General features: G+C 41.5%; 2 protein-coding genes across 10 annotated transcripts in view; one reads left to right on the top strand and one right to left on the bottom strand.

The window, feature by feature from the left end:
* Cenpp (centromere protein P) overlaps positions 1–8517 on the bottom strand; it is a 214727-nt gene extending 206210 nt beyond the window's left edge. The window contains exons 1-2 of one of the 2 annotated variants that reach the window (XM_052727298.1): positions 8148–8517; positions 2026–2204 (exon numbers count right to left, since the gene is read on the bottom strand). In XM_052727298.1, coding sequence (XP_052583258.1) covers positions 2026–2204; positions 8148–8254 — 286 coding nt within the window. In that variant the 5' untranslated portion in view covers positions 8255–8517. The remainder of the gene's footprint in view (positions 1–2025; positions 2205–8147) is intronic. The other variant, XM_052727299.1, reaches the window with a different exon arrangement.
* Positions 4107–18925, top strand: part of Nol8 (nucleolar protein 8) — a 35109-nt gene continuing 20290 nt past the window's right edge. Inside the window, exons 1-7 of one of the 8 annotated variants that reach the window (XM_052727285.1) lie at positions 4107–4455; positions 9881–10036; positions 10641–10703; positions 12227–12305; positions 14177–14312; positions 15073–15143; positions 16247–18050. In XM_052727285.1, coding sequence (XP_052583245.1) covers positions 4341–4455; positions 9881–10036; positions 10641–10703; positions 12227–12305; positions 14177–14312; positions 15073–15143; positions 16247–18050 — 2424 coding nt within the window. In that variant the 5' untranslated portion in view covers positions 4107–4340. The other 7 variants (XM_052727287.1, XM_052727290.1, XM_052727289.1 and 4 more) reach the window with 7 other exon arrangements.

Raw genomic sequence — 18925 nt, 5'->3', positions numbered from 1 at the left:
GGAGAAAGAATACCCAATTTTGAAACTTACTATCAAGCCATTATAATTCAGACAATGTGGTGTCAGTTAAAGCATAGACAAATAGAGCAAAAGGACAAAATAGCCAAGAAGTAAATTCATAAATATAGTAAAATTATTTGTGATAAAGAAAAAAAGGCAGTCAATGGAGAAAGGCTACTCTAGTTGAAAAATTTGTTGGACATCTGAATGCAAAAAAAAAAATCTAAACACTGACTTTTATAACAATTCGAAACAGATCACAGACATATACAATAAAAAACAAAAATACATAACTCATAGAGTATAATACTAAAGAAAATCCAGGTGATCTTGGACTTTGTCCCTAAAAAACTCAAAGGACCAGTAGGTGAAATGGCTTGGGGGATCAAAACACTTGGCACCAAGCTCAACAACCCAGCTTTGATACCTGGAACCCACGCAGTAGAAGGAAAGAACCAACTTTTTCAATTTAATTTGTCCTCTGACACAAGCATTCTGGTACATGTCCCACACACATACACTAACTATATAAATGTAATTTTTAAAAAGTAATAAAAGGGCCAAAATATGGTAAAGATGAATCTTGAATGGAATCTTAGAAATAACACAGATCAGGCCAGGCGGTGGTGGTGCAGCCTTTAGTCCCAGCACGTGGGAGACAGAGGTAGGCGGATCTCTGTGAGTTCGAGGCCAGCCTGGTCTACAGTGAGTTCCAGGACACACACCAAAACTATACAGAGAAACCCTGTTGGGGGGGGGGGGGTGTAACACAGATCACATTGCAGACAAGATGCTCAGGCCCACATAAATACTGTGATTTGAGTCTAAATTTTGCTTTTTTCATTAAGAAAGTATACAATACATATACAGATTACATATATACACTATAATAAACTTTATGTATTTTTAAAATCTGAATGAATAAAATTTTTTTTCATTGCAGTAATAAAGTTTATTTTTCTAGAAAACTGGGAAAACATGGGAGTACAAATGGGAAAAAAAACTACATGCCACCACCCAAAGAAAATTGTTTTATTAAAAAAATCTAACATTTTCTCCTAGCCTCTTTCTTTTGAAAATTTATTCCCCAAAATGCATTCACAGCACACCTCATTTTAATATATGTGAGTCATGCAACTGTGTAATGTAGAAACCAGCATGTTAAATAGTCCCTTAATAATTATCATTCAAGTATAGAACTATTAAAAGAAATAGAAGCACTGTAGGATGAAAAGCTTTCTTTTAGTGAAAATCATCTCTGAAAGTAATTTGCTTTAGATTGAGCCATTTGCTAAATGGGATAAATTTACAGAAAAAAAAAATTACTTTAATTTCAGTACTTTTTAAATTTGAGCAGACTAATTTTTTTTTTAAAGGTTAAGAATAGGACTAGGGGTTATGTCAGTTGGTAGAGCTTTTGCCTTGTAAGCATTAGGACTTACATTAGATCCTTGGAATATACATGGGAGAAAAAGGAGGAAGAGATCTGCAAGGAGTTGGTGGGGAGGACTGGGAGCTGTGGTCAGCCTGGAGGATGAGGACTGGGAGCTGTGGTCAGCCAGCCTGGAGGATGAGGACTGGGAGCTGTGGTCAGCCTGGAGGATGAGGACTGGGAGCTGTGGTCAGCCAGCCTGGAGGATGAGGACTGGGAGCTGTGGCCAGCCTGGAGGATGAGGACTGGGAGCTGTGGTCAGCCAGCCTGGAGGATGAGGACTGGGAGCTGTGGTCAGCCAGCCTGGAGGATGAGGACTGGGAGCTGTGGTCAGCCAGCCTGGAGGATGAGGACTGGGAGCTGTGGTCAGCCAGCCTGGAGGATGAGGACTGGGAGCTGTGGCCAGCCAGCCTGGATGGAGGGTGTAATGCAGAAACTAGAAGACAGACTTGCCACCACATGGCGGAGAGAGACCAGACCCCTGAAAGCTGTCCTCTGATGTTCACAAGCACACTGTGACACGTGTGCCCTGCTCCAACACACACTCATAATAAATTTTAAAAACCACATCCAGGTTAAAAAATAATACTTACCCTTTTCCGTCACTTCAGTGTTTGTAATGTCCTCAATCTTGGAATAATTTCTTATATTGATGCCAGTAAGTTGACTTAGAAATGAAAGTTCAGATTGTAAATGTCCAAGCTGACTTCTCAGGTCTTTCAAGGATTCCCATCCCTCAGAATCTGACTGGGGAAATTTTTGAAGTGATTTCCTGAAAAGCAAATATCAGAAATAGTTACTTGGCAACTACTAAGTGTAAAACTTACTATACAATTTTTCCTCTAGGTTCTGTCCCTAGCACTGAAGGTGAGGCTTGGAGAGCTGGCTCAGTGGCTAAGAGCACTGGCTGTTCTTCCAGAGGACCCAATTTTGACTTCCAGCACCCACATGGTGGCTTATAAGTCTGTAGCTCCAGTTCTGGGGCTCTGACACCCTGTTCTGGCTCTAGTGGGCACTAGGCACACATGTAGTACATAGACATACACACATGCAGTCAGAACAGGGACATTCTGAAGCTTTTTGAGTTAGCGACTTCCAAGAAAAATGGTAGCCGATAGCTGCCTCTATGTGACCTGATGAAGGAGACTGTCACAGTAAGAAAAAATTTGACTCTACTGAGAGAGAGAGAGAAAGGGAGAGAGACAGAGAGAGAGAGAGAGATAGACAGACAGACACAGACAGACTGACTGACTGACTTCAGAAATTCAGGAAAATGGAGGTAACAGGAAATCATATTAAATGAAATAAGCCTAAAAGACAAATACTACTTTTTTCTCACCCAAAATTCTTGTTCTCCCCTCTGCCCCCCACTCTGTGTGTGTGTGTGTGTGTGTGTGTGTGTGTGTGTGTGTGTGTGTGTGTGTGAGTACAGATCATGAAACTAGACAGAGGATGTGGAGGGGAAAGCAGAAGGCAGGACCTACAGGAGGAAGAAAGAGAGCCAGCTTTGGGAGATGGTCAAAGAGAATGGATGGGAACAAAAGATAACAGCATATATGTGTAAGAAGATGCCATGGTGAAATCAACTACTTTGTATGCTAACTAAAAAAAAAATTAAAGAAAAGGAATATACCTCATCATTTCTAGTCAATGTTGTAGTGGAAGCAATTAGGCAAAAGAAATTTTGAGAAGAGAAACCCTGAAGCACAAGAGGAGAAGATTACCAAATCAAGATCACTCAGCCCATAGCAAAGCCAGGATTTGAAGTCATGTAATTTTGGAATCAGAGTGTGGGCACATGGATTTATCTAAACAACTTTGTTACAGTATTCCAGCTGCCAATCCAGTCAACCGTTAAGATCACTTTAAAAGTATCTTGGAGGATTGGCAAGAAGGCTATGCAGGTAAAAGTATTCGTTGCACAAGCCTGACACTGGAGTTTTATCCCCACTGGAAGGAGAGAACTGACGCTTGAAAGTGCTATAGCCTGACTCCCCATGGGAGACCTCGATTTGGGGGATGTGGGGATGCGGGGTGGCTTGGGAAAGAGGGCTGGGGGGTGAGAGGAGGGAATCTGTGGACGGTATGTGGAGTGAGTAGAAAATTTCTTAATAAAGAAAAATGAAAAAAAAAGAAAAGAAAATTTAAATGGGAAGAGATTGGAGGATATGGAAATTGAGGGGATGGTGTGGTGTCAAATGAGGAGAATATGTGTGAAAAGGCCATATATGCACACTTACTGCCTTATGACAAAATTAAATTATAATTATATTAATAAGTGCGAGGGAGCATAGGCAGGGTTGAAAAAGGAGAGGATGTGGAAATGATTAAACATAATACTATTAAATTCTCAAAAAAAAAAGAAAGTGCTATAGCATACATGTGCCGTCATTCACACACAATACGCATGCAATAATAATTTAAAAAATTAAGTAGCTTAGTACACAGGCCTCAATCTTCCTTCACCACAGTGAGAAAAATTTCACACTAAATCCACACACTCTGACTGACATTTCATGTCTTCCCTAATCTAAATTCTTCTAACTTTCAACTCCATTACTGAGAATTCTACACAATGTACTATATTATACTGGGCTTATATTGACATCTTGTGGTGAGTAAAGAAACTACTTTCCCCTATTGTAATTACGTCATCAGCCTTCGATGGCGTCCCAGCCTAAAAAGCGGGTGGGCCCTCTGTGCGCCCCCTCTTTCCTTTCCGCTCCTTCCTTCCGTCTGCCCCCCACCCCCCCATAAAGCTCTAAAAAGGTAACCATGGCTGTGATTCTTCCAATCAGCACTCTCTTCTGTCAGCATGGCTGCCGCCTGCCACAAGGAGCAGTGTGCTGCATAACCAACACTGGTGCGGTTCAGACTCGAATACACCACCAAGCACCAAGGACCTGCTATGACCACTGTCGCCTGCCGCCTCTTCCCCCATCCAGCGAGACCGCGAGCACATGCGTGTCCCTCGCAGCCTCCACTGGACCCCCACACAGCTACCACCATGATTCTTCACCACAGTAAGTCTGGTGTTCTCGAGGCTGTAGTCTGAGCTATATTCTTTGTGACGGACACCCCAGGGGTTGTCCTTGGGCTGTACTGGCAACAGCAGGCACATTTTTGCTCCTGACGAGGAGGTAAATGGTGGCTAGGGTTCAACAGTGGACCAACTGCAGTACAGTCGCAGCCCTCACGATCCCTTGATGAAGAGGACTCGTGACTTGAGCTGATTCATAGATCTCTCTCCAATCTCGGGGACGCCTGAGATTGTAGTCTGATCCCAGTTTGTTATTTTAATTTTTTATTTTTCTCTCGGCTACAGCCATGAGACAAAGGGGCGGATACATTTGCCACCTACATTGGCGGATAGGGCTGGGCACCGGTAAACCTGGCCACATAACAGAGTCGTGGGAACTTCTGCCAGCAAACAGGCAAATAAGAGTTACTTTATCCCCCAAGCTTTCTGCTAAAGTTCTAAACCCTTCTCCCTCCCCACTTCTGTGTCTGCCACGTGCAACCTTTTCTGTCAGACTTCTGCCAACAATGGGCAGGCTCAAGTGGGCGGGCTTGGGCAGTTTCTACGACTCCCCCTAACTCACCTTAACTCCACCCACTCATTCTCAAACTGCCTTGAGAAGCACAGATGGGTCTAAAAGCGGCTAAGATCCATACAAATAAGTTTACAGTAGTCAGGATGGCTCTTAAGCCAAAAAATCAGCTTATAGCCTCAGACAAGTCTTCCAAAAGGATCGGTTTATAGTCTGCCTACTGGCAGATCTTCCAAAAGCTGTCCTTAAGCCATCAATCATCAGGGAAAAAAAATATTCAGGACGTGGAGTAAAATCCATCTCTTTTTCCTCAGACCTCTCCGACTAAAACTTAAGCATCTGGAGAGTAAGGCTCCTGACCCCACAGGCAAAAGAGTCATCTGTGGCATTTAAGGTGTGCCAGGGAAGAGATAAAAGCCTGAAAACAAAATTGCCAAGTGCTGGCACTCGCTGATTCCCAAAAGCTGTTGGGTCCCTGTTTTAAGTGAGGAAAAGGCCACGGGCTAGCAAATGCCCTGCCAGGCCATCGACAGCCTTGTTAAAAGTGCCACCTAGAAAGACAGAGTCAGCTGACTGCCCCCAGGCGCCAAGATGCATGGGTACATCAAGCTAAGACCTCCAACAGACCTAGGCTCGGCTACAGACATGGCAGGGAACCCAGAACTCAGCAGGGAAGCGATCCGTTTCTTTCCTTCTGGACACCAGAGCCACTGACTCAGTCCTGGGAGTTTTGGGATATCACCTCTCCTTTATTGTCGGGTACAGAGGACACCCTTACCACCTCACCTGATTTAATTGCACTTTCAGAGTTACTTAATGAAAAAAGATTTCCACCTAAAATAAGAGCTCATTGCTTCACTCCAGATCCACTGCCTGTGTTTCTCACGTGCATACAGACAGGGCCCTAATCTTTGCCTTGTCCCTAATTCAAAAAAAAAAAAAAATTTCTCATATACCACAAGCTTTTCTCTTCCCAGTTCCCTGTTCTAACTCACTGTTCAGCCAATGATACAGGACCACCACAGAACCAGAGTCCAGAAATCATCAAGTAAGAAACTGTAACAACTAAAGGCATTTACACCCCCAGACCCAAAAGCGTCTGGGTGATACAAAAAAAAACTTTAATGTAAACATCTATTACTATAAGATGCTTTTAACAATTGATCACCTGTCTCCTGGATGCCAAACTAGTAAAGGAAAACAGGTGCTTTAAAATAATCTGTTTCTGATAAAGCTTAACATGTTTCAAAATCCATCTGGACAGGACGGATCTACCAACATAAAATAAAAATGATTCTTTTCTCTCTAAGCTTTTTTCTGTGTCACCAGCATCTTGTCAGACAGAAAGTTCCCAGCCACAGCCAAGAGGGATACATGTCTCCAGAGCAAACGAACGACAGACAGTATCCCACAACGCCTGTCTACCTCTGAAAACTCCCCTTCTCTATTCCCCCAGAGCCAACCGACGTCCAAGAGTCAGCTGGAAGCAGTTTTTAAGAGGAACGACGCCCCTAGTCCCATCTACCTGCTTTTTTTTTTAATAAGGGAAAGTCTCGGATGTAAGGATACGGTCCTTAATTACGTCATCAGCCTTCGACGGCGTCCCAGCCTAAAAAGCGGGTGGGCCCTCTGTGCGCCCCTCTTTCCTTTCTGCTCCTTCCTTCCGTCTGCCCCCCCTTCTCTCCCCCCTCTCCCCCCCCCCCAATAAAGCTCTAAAAAGGTAACCATGGCTGTGATTCTTCCAATCAGCACTCTCCTCCGCCAGCATGGCCGCCAGCCACCAGGAGCAGCACCACAGCGTAACCAACAATAATGCTTCTCAAACTTTTTCTTCTTGGTTTTTTTGAGACGAGATTTCTCTGTTTAATGGTCCTGGCTGTCCTGGAACTCACTAGATCAGGCTGGCCTCAAACTCAAGAGATCTGCCTGCCTCTGCCCCCTGAGTGCTAGGACTACAGGTGTGTGCCACCACCACCCGGCTTCCACCTTTCAAACTTTAAAGTGTGCATACAAAGGGTATAGGGGCTGGCTGTCTTGATAAAATACAAATTCTACTTTGCTAAGTGGAGGTGGAGTCATCTTGGTAGTCTCACCAACTCATAGGTAACCCTAATGTTTCCAATATGTGGGTCACACTTGAGTCAGTAGCAAGTATCTCACAGCCTTGCTTGTGGAAGAGCATATCTAGGCAAGTGCACATTTCTCCTTTTCATCAGTTACAACTTTCTCTTATTTTTTTTTCTTTAAGACTTCGCCACATTTTCCTGCACTCCAAAGGTTCTTTTCAGCAAAGGAAAATCTCATTCTCTGCAAGTGAACCAAATTATACCTAACAAAATAGTTTGTTTTCATGTTTAAGATACTAAATTTACTGCTAGTTCCAGCCTTCCTTCTTTCTTCTCTTTGAATTGAGGAGAATGCTTGGACTTTGGATTTTTCTAGTACCTTAGTTAACTCTCGACCCTCATGTTCATTACCTTCAAATAGGGGTTAACGGCAGCACCTAATCCACAGGATTACCAGACGTTCCTATAGACGGTATTAGCCATATATATTTCACCTAAGCTATTTTTCAGACGTCATTTCTGTCATTAATTATCACCACCACCACCACCACCACCCTGACACAAAAAGATCAGGATCACTTAACTATAGTTAGGTGACCCACAAAAACAAATTCATGAAACAAAGTCAGGAAATCCCAACTAGAGCAAGGCGTGGCGGCTCGGGTAATAACCCCACCGCTGGGGTTGGGGGCTGAGGAAGAAGGATCGTGAGTTTGAAGTGAAGTGGAGCGAATTTCTGATCTACAGAGTAAGAATGTCTCCAAAACTATAAAAATAGCCCAACTAGATACTGTTTCCCGAAGGCGAGATTGCTTAGTTAAAAGCAAAGCAAGGCTTTCCCAGTGATTCTCATCAACCGGGCAAAACTATTTTCTGCTGACTATAATCAAGCCATGAGCGCCAAAGGCAGTGCTCACACTCTTGAGGTGTCCTCACAGAATCGAAATTGATTCAAATTCACATTTCGGGAGGTCTCCCATTACACTATTCAGCACCCGGCGCGCACGGAGTCGGAGCCCCGAGCTGTGAGGAGGTTGGCAGGTAGGTCCGCGGGGTGCTAGGATGCGTGGGCCCGAGGGGTGGACAGGAGCCGCGTACCGGGTTCCCGACGTCTTCTGACAGGGCTTCGGCAGCATACTGCACTCCCGCTGCAGCGCCGCCACCTCGGCCTCCAAGGCGCGCAGTTCGCGGGTCTCGGGATCCATGGCACCTCGCGTCCAGCACTGCCGCAGGAGCCGCGGCCCACAGCCCTGTCAGAGCGCCCTGCTCGCCCGGCGCTTCAAGCAGCGCGCGCGCTCCCGGCGCGGACCATTCACGAGCTCGCGGGGGAGAGGCTGCTGGGCGACACGTGTCCGCCCCACCCTCAAACAACGTTCTAGCGCCTTCCGTCCCTCAGAACGTCGCGTCGGGTGGCTAGACACTCCCGACTCTCCCTGGAGTTGGTTCGTTCCAAATCGAACGTCAAGCTCCAAGGGCTGCTCACCCCCCTCTAAGGGCCTTTGAGCAACCCGAACCCTTACGTCACTGAGGGGGCGGTCTCGGGAAGCACGAGGAAAAGAGTCTCTTTATTTTTGTTCCGCTTCCCCACTTCCGCCTACTTGGCCCGGAAGTCAGGCGTCACGTGGCGGCCTGTCTCTTCTGTAGGAATTACGGAGTTATTTTCCCTCGGCTCTTTTACAGACGTGGAAGAGAAGGTAGCGGAACGTTAGTTAGAACGAAGGTAGACGAAATAAAGAGCCCTCAGGAACTGCGTGGAAACGGAACCTTGGGAGACTGGGTCGGAAATCCTGTAGGAAAGAAAAAAAAGTGCTCCTACTGGCACGTGTTATTGGATGTTGGGGGCTACACTGCGCTAGAGCTGACAGGCAGCGCCTTGAGGGGTGTGTTTGCGTGTGAGAAGTGGTGGGCAGTTGGGCCTAACCTCTCCTCTCCTAACTTGAGACTTCTCGGAGGAAGAAGGAGTGGGTAGGATGGGGCGGAGGCTGTCAAGAAGTGGCACACTGTAGGTCTCTCCCAGACTGCAGGTCTTTGCTCTCTCTCCTGCTGGCTGTTGTGTGATCTCGCTTGGAAGGAGTCAGCCAGCTTTTGAGGAAGGTTTGAGTGAGAGCTGAGCATCTGCCGAGAGCTGAACGAGATGGAGGGACCTCCTGAAAACTTTCCCAGCAACGCTGGTAGTGTAGTGTTAACAGTTCCAGGCTCTGAAATTAGACCAGATTATTATCCTTGCTTCACCACTGGTGTTTTCTAAGTGGCACTGGGAAAAGTCTTTACCTCTCCTGCCCCTCTGAACAATGAAAACCACTCAAAGTGCTTTGTGCAATCCAGGCACACAGTGGGGAAAAATATTTTAGGTATAACATTAGTTGCCCCCTTTGTGCCTGAAGAGCGCTTTGGGGACGCTTGTATTATGCTATACTGTTGTAGTTGCAGACTTTATCTCTGTTATGACTATGGAGCTCCAGGATGGAGATACTTTTAGCCTTTAGCTTACTATTTTGTTAGTGTCTGTTAAAGTCAAAATGAATGTGCAAACGAATCACGGGGGGTGGGGGGGACACCCAGTACTGAGTAAGGAAATGAAAAGGGTAAGATAAAATAGCTATGATTGTTTACAGAGAAAACATTAGTGTTTGTGTGCGGTTTCAAAAGTGCATTCATTAAGAATGTGGATGTAGGGACTTTGTAAAATTCCCAGGTATAAAATCTGAAATAATACGAATAATGAGTTCCATAAGACCAAATTGACACAGAAGTTTCAGGGGAGAGTTGGGTTATATTTGTGGAAAAAAACTATTAAGAAAGTGTTTTTCTTCACAAAATTACTTTTCCAGATAGATGCCCAGCATTCATGAAAGCCAACAGAGAAATGAAGCGCCTCTTTGTGGGTGGGCTTGGACAAGGCATTTCTGAGACAGACCTACAAAATCAGTTCAGCAGATTTGGAGAAGTTTCTGATGTGGAGATCATCACTCGGAAAGATGACCAAGGTAATTCTCTAACCATTAACTGGATATGTATCAACGCAGGACAGGGATTACAGAAGAAACCAACTCTGGAGCTGAATATTAGCGCTAGACATTGAAAATGATATATGGTGTCCTGGAGGTATTCCATATGAAAGTTAATTTTGAAACCAGAAAACTTATAAAGTATTTGAATTTCCAAGACATCTTTACTTTCAATTTTAGGAGTCAACATTCTAGCATTAAGTATCTTGTTAAGTTGACTGTCATTAACATACAATCAAGATTCGTCTTCACTGATTACTTGAGGGGTGTTTTTTTTTTTTTTTTACTCATTTTATTTTGAAGAATTTTGTATTTATAAAAATTCAGTCTTTGGTCTGTTGTGACAAAAAGTATTTTCTTTCAAAGAATAAGTATTTAAGAACTCACTTTTTAAACTTGGAAAGCTTTTTAAGGCTGTGTGTGGTGGTGTACATCTTTAATCTCAGCACTCAGGAGGCTGAGGCAGGCAGTTATCTGAGTTCAAGGCCTGCCAGGTGTCTCATAATAAAACAAAAACAAAAACTATTGAGATTTACATGGTTCTCTGGATAAGAATTTAAATCAACCAAATTTTCTTTTTTAGGAAATTCACAAAAGGTCTTTGCATATGTTAACATCAAAATAACAGAAGCGGACCTGAAAAAATGTAAGATCATCATGTGCTTTTTATTTTATTTGTCAGTGTGGTTGTAACTGAAATGACTGTGGTTCCATATCTAAGCCTCAATAGTCACTTATGAGTTATGTAGATTGGCAACTATTTCAAGAGCATTCTGGGGCCTGACATCTCATGTTTCCATTCATTCAGTTAGTGCCAGAAGACTTAGTATCACGTGCTAGTAGGTTTGCTCAGAAACTGCTATTTTCAAATAATTTGAACAAAGGACCAAACTACCATAGAAATTACCTATTACACTTATTCCACTGAATGTTAGGCCACATTTCTCCTAAGTCCATTCTTTTCTTAGACAGCTAATCCTTTGTCTTTAAGACCTATTATGAAAGGACATTAGAATATGACCTTGTCAGACCATATCTTTGAAACTGTGATATCTCTTTACAGATTGAGATAAGGGTAAATATTAGCTTTCAATGATGATTTATCATTCTGTTGATTCAGTTAATGTATGCTAATTTCTTGGAAGTCAAAAAAGGAAAAGGCACTGAAAAGCAAGTAAAAGGAACATGCCATTGGGAGAAAATAATCAGTCTTATATAATTACATTTGCAAAAAGATTATTTTTGGCAAGAGTATATATAAGGTAGTTTATTTAAACTTCTAAGTCCAGTAAATGAAAAGATACAGTGATTTACCTCATAATGTTACTGTAAGGACTAAATTAAATATTACATTTGTACATAGTAAAATATCTACTGCATGGAAAATACTGTTAGTAGTTACATTAAGGAAGCTGGCAATAGATATTAGAAAAATCAACTACTAGGGCACAACAATTGAAGCACAGTTCAATCACTAGCTAATGTGTGTGCATGCTTTGTGGTGATAATTGGATTGAGGATAAAGATTAAAATGGTACAAGATCACGAAATATGCTCTAATTCACCCTGAAAACATTTCATTGTTTATTTGCAGTCATGGAAAATAACAAAATAGTAAATAAATAGTAAACCAGAAGTTCCTAAAATGAGTTTATAAACAATTTGCACATAAGTTTTACTTTACAGTTTATATATTATTTTGTTAGTCTTCAAGTAACTGAAAGAAACCTACAAGCTGGAGTGAAGGAATGTCTCAATAATTAAGAATGCTTGCTGCTATTACAGAGGACCCAAGTTCACTTCCTAGCACCCACATGGGTGGCCAACAGTCACCTGTGGCTCCACATCCAGGAGATCTGATGCCCTCTTTTGGCCTTCAGGGGTATTCACAGACAAACAAGAAGACTAAACATGCACACACACATGGAATAAAATGAATGAAATAAAGATAAATCTTTTTTTAAAAGAAGGGGGAGAAAACTGCTAACTGATCAGAATAAGACAGGAAGCCTAGGTTCTTTCTCTCTGGTTCACTTTTCTACATTGTAGGTGTCTTTTTGTAACAAATAAGCCTATTTTTTCTAGTACTAAATATAAATAATTAAGGGGGGAAAGTGCTGAAATACAGTTTTGCATGGAAATGAACTTTGGCAATTCTTTACTATATAGGTATGTCTATTTTAAACAAAACAAAATGGAAAGGTGGAACACTACAAATTCAACTAGCAAAAGAAAGTTTTTTACACAGGTAAGATTTGCCCCACGTGTATTTAAACCCCATTTCTTTATAGTATAACTGCTTTTTGTAAGTTTTCCTAACTAATTTGAAATTATTGAGTAATATCTTACTTGTTGTCATGACTAGTTTCACAACTTGATGCAACCTGGAATCACCTAGGAAGAGTATTTTAATGTAGTATTGTCTACATCATATTGGCTTATAGGTTGTTTGTGGCAGATTATCCTGATTTCTTTCATTGATCTGGGAAGTCCTAACTTGGAAGTGGATGGTGCCATTCCCCAGTTTGGAGCCCTAGACTGTATACAAGTAGAGAAAGGTAGTTGAGGACTATGCATGTATTCATTTATTCTCTCTCTGCTCTTTACTGTGAATGTGACTAGTTGCTTCAGGTTCCTGCCTTGACTAGCCTGCAGTCGACTATAATGGACTATAACTTGGAGTTGTGACCTTAAACTATTTCTCCACTAGGTTGCTTTTTATATGGGACATTTTATCACAGTAAAAGAAATGAAAGCAGGACACTAGCAAGTCCTTTACCTTACAAGCAGAGCCGAAGTCTTTCTCGATTCTCCTTTCAAGCCACACAGAAAGAGAATTCAGTGCTGTTACATGTGCATGTGTGTTGCATGTGTATGTTTTTCTTTGATTTTGCTAATACAATCTTCTGATGTTTTCCCCCTTTTGTGACAACTATCCGTATATCAGAAGTGGCTGTTACCACAGTGTCTCTTCACACTGAAGGACATTTAAACTATTTCTACATCTTGCTGTCTGTAGATAATTCATGAGGATGTTTTATAAATGTGAAAGTGTTTCTATGTCCAAAGGTAGAGTCCTAAATAGAGTTAGGTTATTACAGATGATGCTGAATTACACTTGTTGATTTTGACTGTTAATACAGTGTCATACAAAGACTGAGAGCGAAAGAAGATATATACATATGAGACACTGTCTTAGTTACTTTTCTATTGCCATGACAAAGCATTCAATCTTTTTTTAAAAGAGAGTTCCAGAGGGTTAGAGTCCGTGACCAGGCATGGCAATAAGCAGACATGCATAGTGCTGGAGCAGTAGCTGAGAGCTTACATCTTATTTACAAGAACGAGGCAGAGAGACAATTAACTAGGAATGGCTTGGGCTTTTGAAATCTCAGAGCCCATGCCCAGTGACACACCTCCTTCAACATAGCCATGCCTACTAATCCTTCCCAAACAGTTCACCAACTAGGGACCAGGTGCTCAAATGTATTTGCCTATGGGCAGTTCTCAGAGACATAATAATTCTGCATGTGATTTCAGAGCAACAGTATATAACAACTGTTAGAGCTTTCATAGTCATAAAGCTAATTTTTCAGAGGGAAACAATTCAGTTCATTTGGGAATTTTCAGAATGGGAAACATTTAAGAATATGTGGATGAAAGAATTAGATATTTAGTCATGATGGATTGCTTGGCCTACATGATTTGACACCAGCCTGACATAATAAATAAAATAGAGTATATCATTATATACTATATACTCTATACAAAATAAATTATTTTTTTATATCAGTGGAGCTTATGGTTAGTGATCTCTTATCTGTCATGAAGGACAGCTGAGGCAGCTCATGTCACAGAGCACAGGAGTGGGAGGGTAAGTGTTTGTGAATAGAATGGAGCTGATGTAGACAAGTGTTAACCAAATGTAGGATTCTAGTCATTCTACAGTGACAATCTGTGTGTTTAGAAAATAGTATAAGTAATTATACTATTGAAGAAGTGTTTTATTTTGTTTTTTAGTACTGTAATGATATTTTGGTGCTCACTTAGGGTTACCTGAATGACACCCCTAAACATTTTTTTCATGGCTGATTTGCTTTTATTTGCCCCTCAATTCAGATTAGCCCAAGAAAGAGAAGAAGCAAAAGCAAAGGTAGAAAAATCAACCACTGGCAACACCTCCTTATTGGAAAAGATGGGAGGAGTAGATTTCCATATGAAAGCTGTGCCTGGAACAGAGGTACCAGGACATAAAGTGAGTTTCCTTCAGTGACTGTGCCTACCATGTCTCCCGAGACATCATGTTTGTAGTTGTGACATCCAAAACTGATGCTTTTTCTCCACTTTGGAGCAGTTAACATCTAGGTTGGGGGTTTTGCTGTTTGTTTTTAAGTTTCAACATGCTTTTATAAGTCTTCAGTCAGCACAGCTTCCCACACTTCATAGGTGGGAATATGGACTGGCAGGTCCTGAGATTGCTTTTTTCCCCACCTTTTTGAGAACTATTTGTATTTTATTGTTACTCTTGTTTTAGGATTTCATACATGTATATAATGTATTTTAATCAAATCCATTTCTTAATTCTTCCCCTCCAGTTTCTCTCTTAACCCCACCAGTACTTTGCCTCCCTACATAATTTGTTATCTCTTTTTTTAAACCCACTGAATCTTAGTACCTATCTGTATATGCATAGGTTAGGACCCTCTACTAGAGCATTAGTAGTCTTTCAGTGGCCATGTCCCTGAGTGCGGGGATTATAGGTGTATCCTACTACATCCTAGACCATGGCCACATTTTTAATAGTTGTGTGTGTGTAAAATATTGCCCGTGATATAGTTGGAATTTTCTTTCATTTTTGTTTCTTCATACTTTTCTTCTTCTAGACATTTTATTTTGTTGTCAAAAAACTAAACTCCCCAGTAGCCCATTGTGAGTTCAACTTAAAAAAATTACATTTATTTATTATTATTTCATTTATGTTTATGACAATTATAAGTCTTTTTTTTTTCTTTTAGAATTGGGTTGTGAGTAAATTTGGAAGAGTCCTACCTGTTCTTCACCTTAAGAATCAACATAAACGTAAAATATCCTTTCTTTGGTCAGCATTTCAAAGTAATTATTATTTCCCAGAGTGATGGCAAAACATCTTTAGGGTTTCACTGCCTCTATTAATAAATTTTTAATTACTTCAACATGTTACCTCTTTCTCTCAAGGTAAGCTCTAATTCTTCTACATATATAAAGCACATTGAGAATAATGAGTGACATGCAGTTTTATGCTATTAAGTGATATGAATGATGGTTGCCAAGGAAGCATTTTCATGTGTTAATGTATAAATTTACTACAAGCTGAGCATAGTGGCACATGCCTTTAATCCCAGCACTCAGGAAGCTGAGGCAGACATCTCTGTGAATTCAAGTCTAGCCTGGTCTACATGGCAAGTTCCAGGCCAACCAGGGCTATATAGTAAGATTATTACAGATGGACTCACAAGCTCTTGCTAATGGAGCACTGTAGGAATAGAGAGTAAGAGAAGACTTAGGAGGACTTGAGATAGTTTTATAAGGAAGCTGATAGAGTAAAGTAGTTCAAAAAAGAAGATACTAGGCTGGGAAGTGGTGGCGCATGCCTTTAATCCCAGCACTTGGGAGGCAGAGCCAGGCGGATCTCTGTGAGTTCGAGGCCAGCCTGGTCTACAGAGAGAGAGATCCAGGACAGGCTCCAAAGCTACACAGAGAAACTCTGTCTCGAAAAACCAAAAAAAAAAAAGATACTCGATAAAAATAGGCCAACAAGCAAGAAAACAGTGTATGGAGAAGTATGGAGTTCAAGGTGAGCAAATTCTGATATCTGTTCCCTGAAGTCAGTTATCTGAGACCTTAGAAAGCAGGCATCCTGGGCTCCTGTGCAGAGGGTGTGTGTGTACATCAGAGAGTTTGCTGTAGTATTTATCATCCAAGTAATTTCTCTCAACTGATAGTGGTGGTGACTTTAGCTTTGGATAGTTATAATTCAATTTCATAGACCCTAGAAGCTTACTGTGTGGAGTCCTCATTTATTTCGATGGGAAATTAAAGGTAGATGAAATAAAGAACTTGTTCAAGGTTAAACATTTTCCCTGTTTCACCAGATTGGTAGGTTTTCCTAATACCTGGTGCTGTTGCTTTTTCCTTGACTCTGAGTAACATTATGAAATATGATCCATCAAAATACTGCCACAACCTAAAAAAGATATCGGAGGATTTGACAAAAACCATTCCCATAGCTGACCTCACTTGGGAACTGGAGGGAGGCAATGACCCTATGAGTAAGAAACGTCGAGGAGAGTTTTCTGATTTTCCTTTCCCTCCCCAGAAGATTAAGAAAGTGCAGAAGAGCAAGGGTCCCATAGAGTCGAAGGGTTCTGATACTAGTCTAAGGACTAATGAGGTGATGGAGAGTAACAAATCACCACAGCCAATGATTGCACACAGGAAAGCCCCTAGTGCCGTTACACCTTCTAAATCTCTCCTTGTGGCCAGTTCTGGGACTCAGAAACCTAAGCATGTGGTTTTTCATACTTCTGACTTTGAAATTATCTGGAATAAAAGTAGCATGTCTGATGATGACATTGACTCTGAAGATGAATTAAAAATGATGATTGCAGAAGAGGAAAACTTACAGAAAACTAGGCATTCCTTAGGAAATGAATCTGAAGATGATCCTTTTGAAGTTGTGAGGGATGATTTCAAATCAGATATTCACAAACCTCATTCTTCAACCAATTTAGGAAATGACTGTGACTATGACTCAAGCGATACAGATGAAATTATTGCAATGAAAAAAAGCATTGTTAAGGTGAAAAACAGTACTGCATCTCCACAACCAGAAAAGCCTATAAGCGAGAAAAGGTCTTTTAAAAAGATAGAGCCTTCTAATGGTTGTGTTGAAGTACAAAAAACTAAAAGCAACAAAGAATCAACTCCGGGTCATGGAGTAAAGTTTCTGAATTCTAGATTTCCACCTGACTCCAACATCAGTGATAGTGAAGAGTCTGAGGAAGATGAAGAGTATAAAGCCTTGATGAGAAACTGTCCCCGAGTGAATCTCACTTTGGCTGATTTGGAACAGTTGGCTGGCCGTAAGCAGAAGGTTCAAGGAGAAGGTAATGAGAGTGACAGCCCCCAAAACGCCAGTCCCTGCAAACTTGATACTACCTCCAAGAGTCCTAAGACTTCCTATAACCTGTCCAATGGCCGGCAGTGTATTTGCCCTGAGGAGATTGTGGCCTCCCTTTTAGAGGAGGAGAACACTTACGACAAACAAAAACCAGAGGAAAACACCTTAAAGCCAAAATTCCAGGCCTTCAAGGGAATAGGTGGTCTCTATGCAAAGGAGTCAGTGGATAAAACTTTGAAAGAGACTGCTGCCTTTAAAAGTATCAGTGAACACCAGAGTTCCTTGAAACATGAAGATCCTAATAGAATTTTTATAGAAAATGGATCCAAGTGTGCTAATGGCTCATCCATCAAACTGACTTCATGCCAACTTGCAAAGAAGGTGAACAGCCCAAGCCACATTCAGCCTCCAATGAGACAGTATACTTTGGAGAGCCAGAGTCATAAAGTAGTGTCCTCTACTAGTTTTGACAAGGAAAGTCAAAATCCTCTCTCATGTGCATTGCCATTAAAAGGTAATAAGTCCCTAAGTCTTAGTGTAAAGAGTCACAAGATAGACTCTGACAGAGACACTTGCCATCAGCCTGAAAGTAGAAAAGCTTCAGAGAAAGAAGGCCCTGATTCAAGCACCGTCACATCTCGTGAGAAACCACCAAAGCCGTCTCTCAGGGAAGATCCTCAAAGCACAGCTGATTTCTCACTTTCTGTTAGTAATGCCTCATGTATGAGTGCTAAGCATGCTGAAGACAATCAGAAGCGACTAGCAGCCTTGGCAGTGTGGCAGAAAGCCAGAGAAGTGCAGAAGAAACTGGTGCACAATGCGTTGGCAAATTTGGTGAGTGCATTTTCAGTGTATGGATTTAACAAGAATATTCTCAAGGTCTAGATTTTCCTTCCCTCGGAGGTAGGTGTGTCCTCATAGAGCTCATTGTCTTTTTCACATTCACTACTCACTAATTTTTATCCTTATGGTAAAAGTTTATATCACCTGTGCTATTTAATCTGTACTAAAAGGATGCAAAATTAAATTGAAAATATTTTAAAGTTATCTAAAATTCATCATTTCATTAACAAATATAATTTGTATAGTGATTAAGGCAAGAGTTATATCTTGGTAGCATTTTTTGTAATGAGCCTTTGTTGATTCCTCAGCAATGAAGTCTTCTTTTAAGTGCTAGATTCACAGAATAAAGGTTAAATACCCATGTGGCTACGTATGCAGCTATTGATGGATGGTGTGGCAATCAGGCAGACAAGGTCTCTTGGAACACCAAGCCAACTAGGTTTCCTCAACCTATACTGAGTAATGTGAAGGGAGTAGAAGGAATTTTTTTTTTTTTTCCAAGACAGGGTTTCTCTGTGTAGTACCTGCCCTGGATCTCGCTCTGTAGACCAGGCTGGCCTCGAACTCACAGAGATCCATCTGCCTGGGTCTCTGCTCCCCCCCACCCACAGTGCTGGGATTAAAGGTGTGTGCCACCACTGCCCAGCGAGTAGAAGGAATTTTACTGATGTGAAAAGGTAGTGAGGGAGAAGAGAGATCTTCCTGCAGAAGGGAGCTGTTTATCTAAAAGTTAATATTTTACATGACACTGGTATTTATAGAATTGAAGCAGCACTGATTAATAGGGTGGGTTATTCAGAGCTGTGAAAAATTGAAGAATTTTAATCAAGGTATTGAAGATTAATTGTATACATTTTGTCTTTGTG

The sequence above is a fragment of the Peromyscus californicus genome, unplaced genomic scaffold, assembly GCF_007827085.1.
Source record: "Peromyscus californicus insignis strain IS unplaced genomic scaffold, ASM782708v3 Scaffold_8__1_contigs__length_139910024, whole genome shotgun sequence".
In the NCBI taxonomy this organism is placed as follows: Eukaryota; Metazoa; Chordata; class Mammalia; order Rodentia; family Cricetidae; genus Peromyscus; species Peromyscus californicus.
The sequence above is the reverse complement of the archived record's forward strand: the minus strand, read 5'-3'. Positions and strand labels throughout refer to the sequence as shown.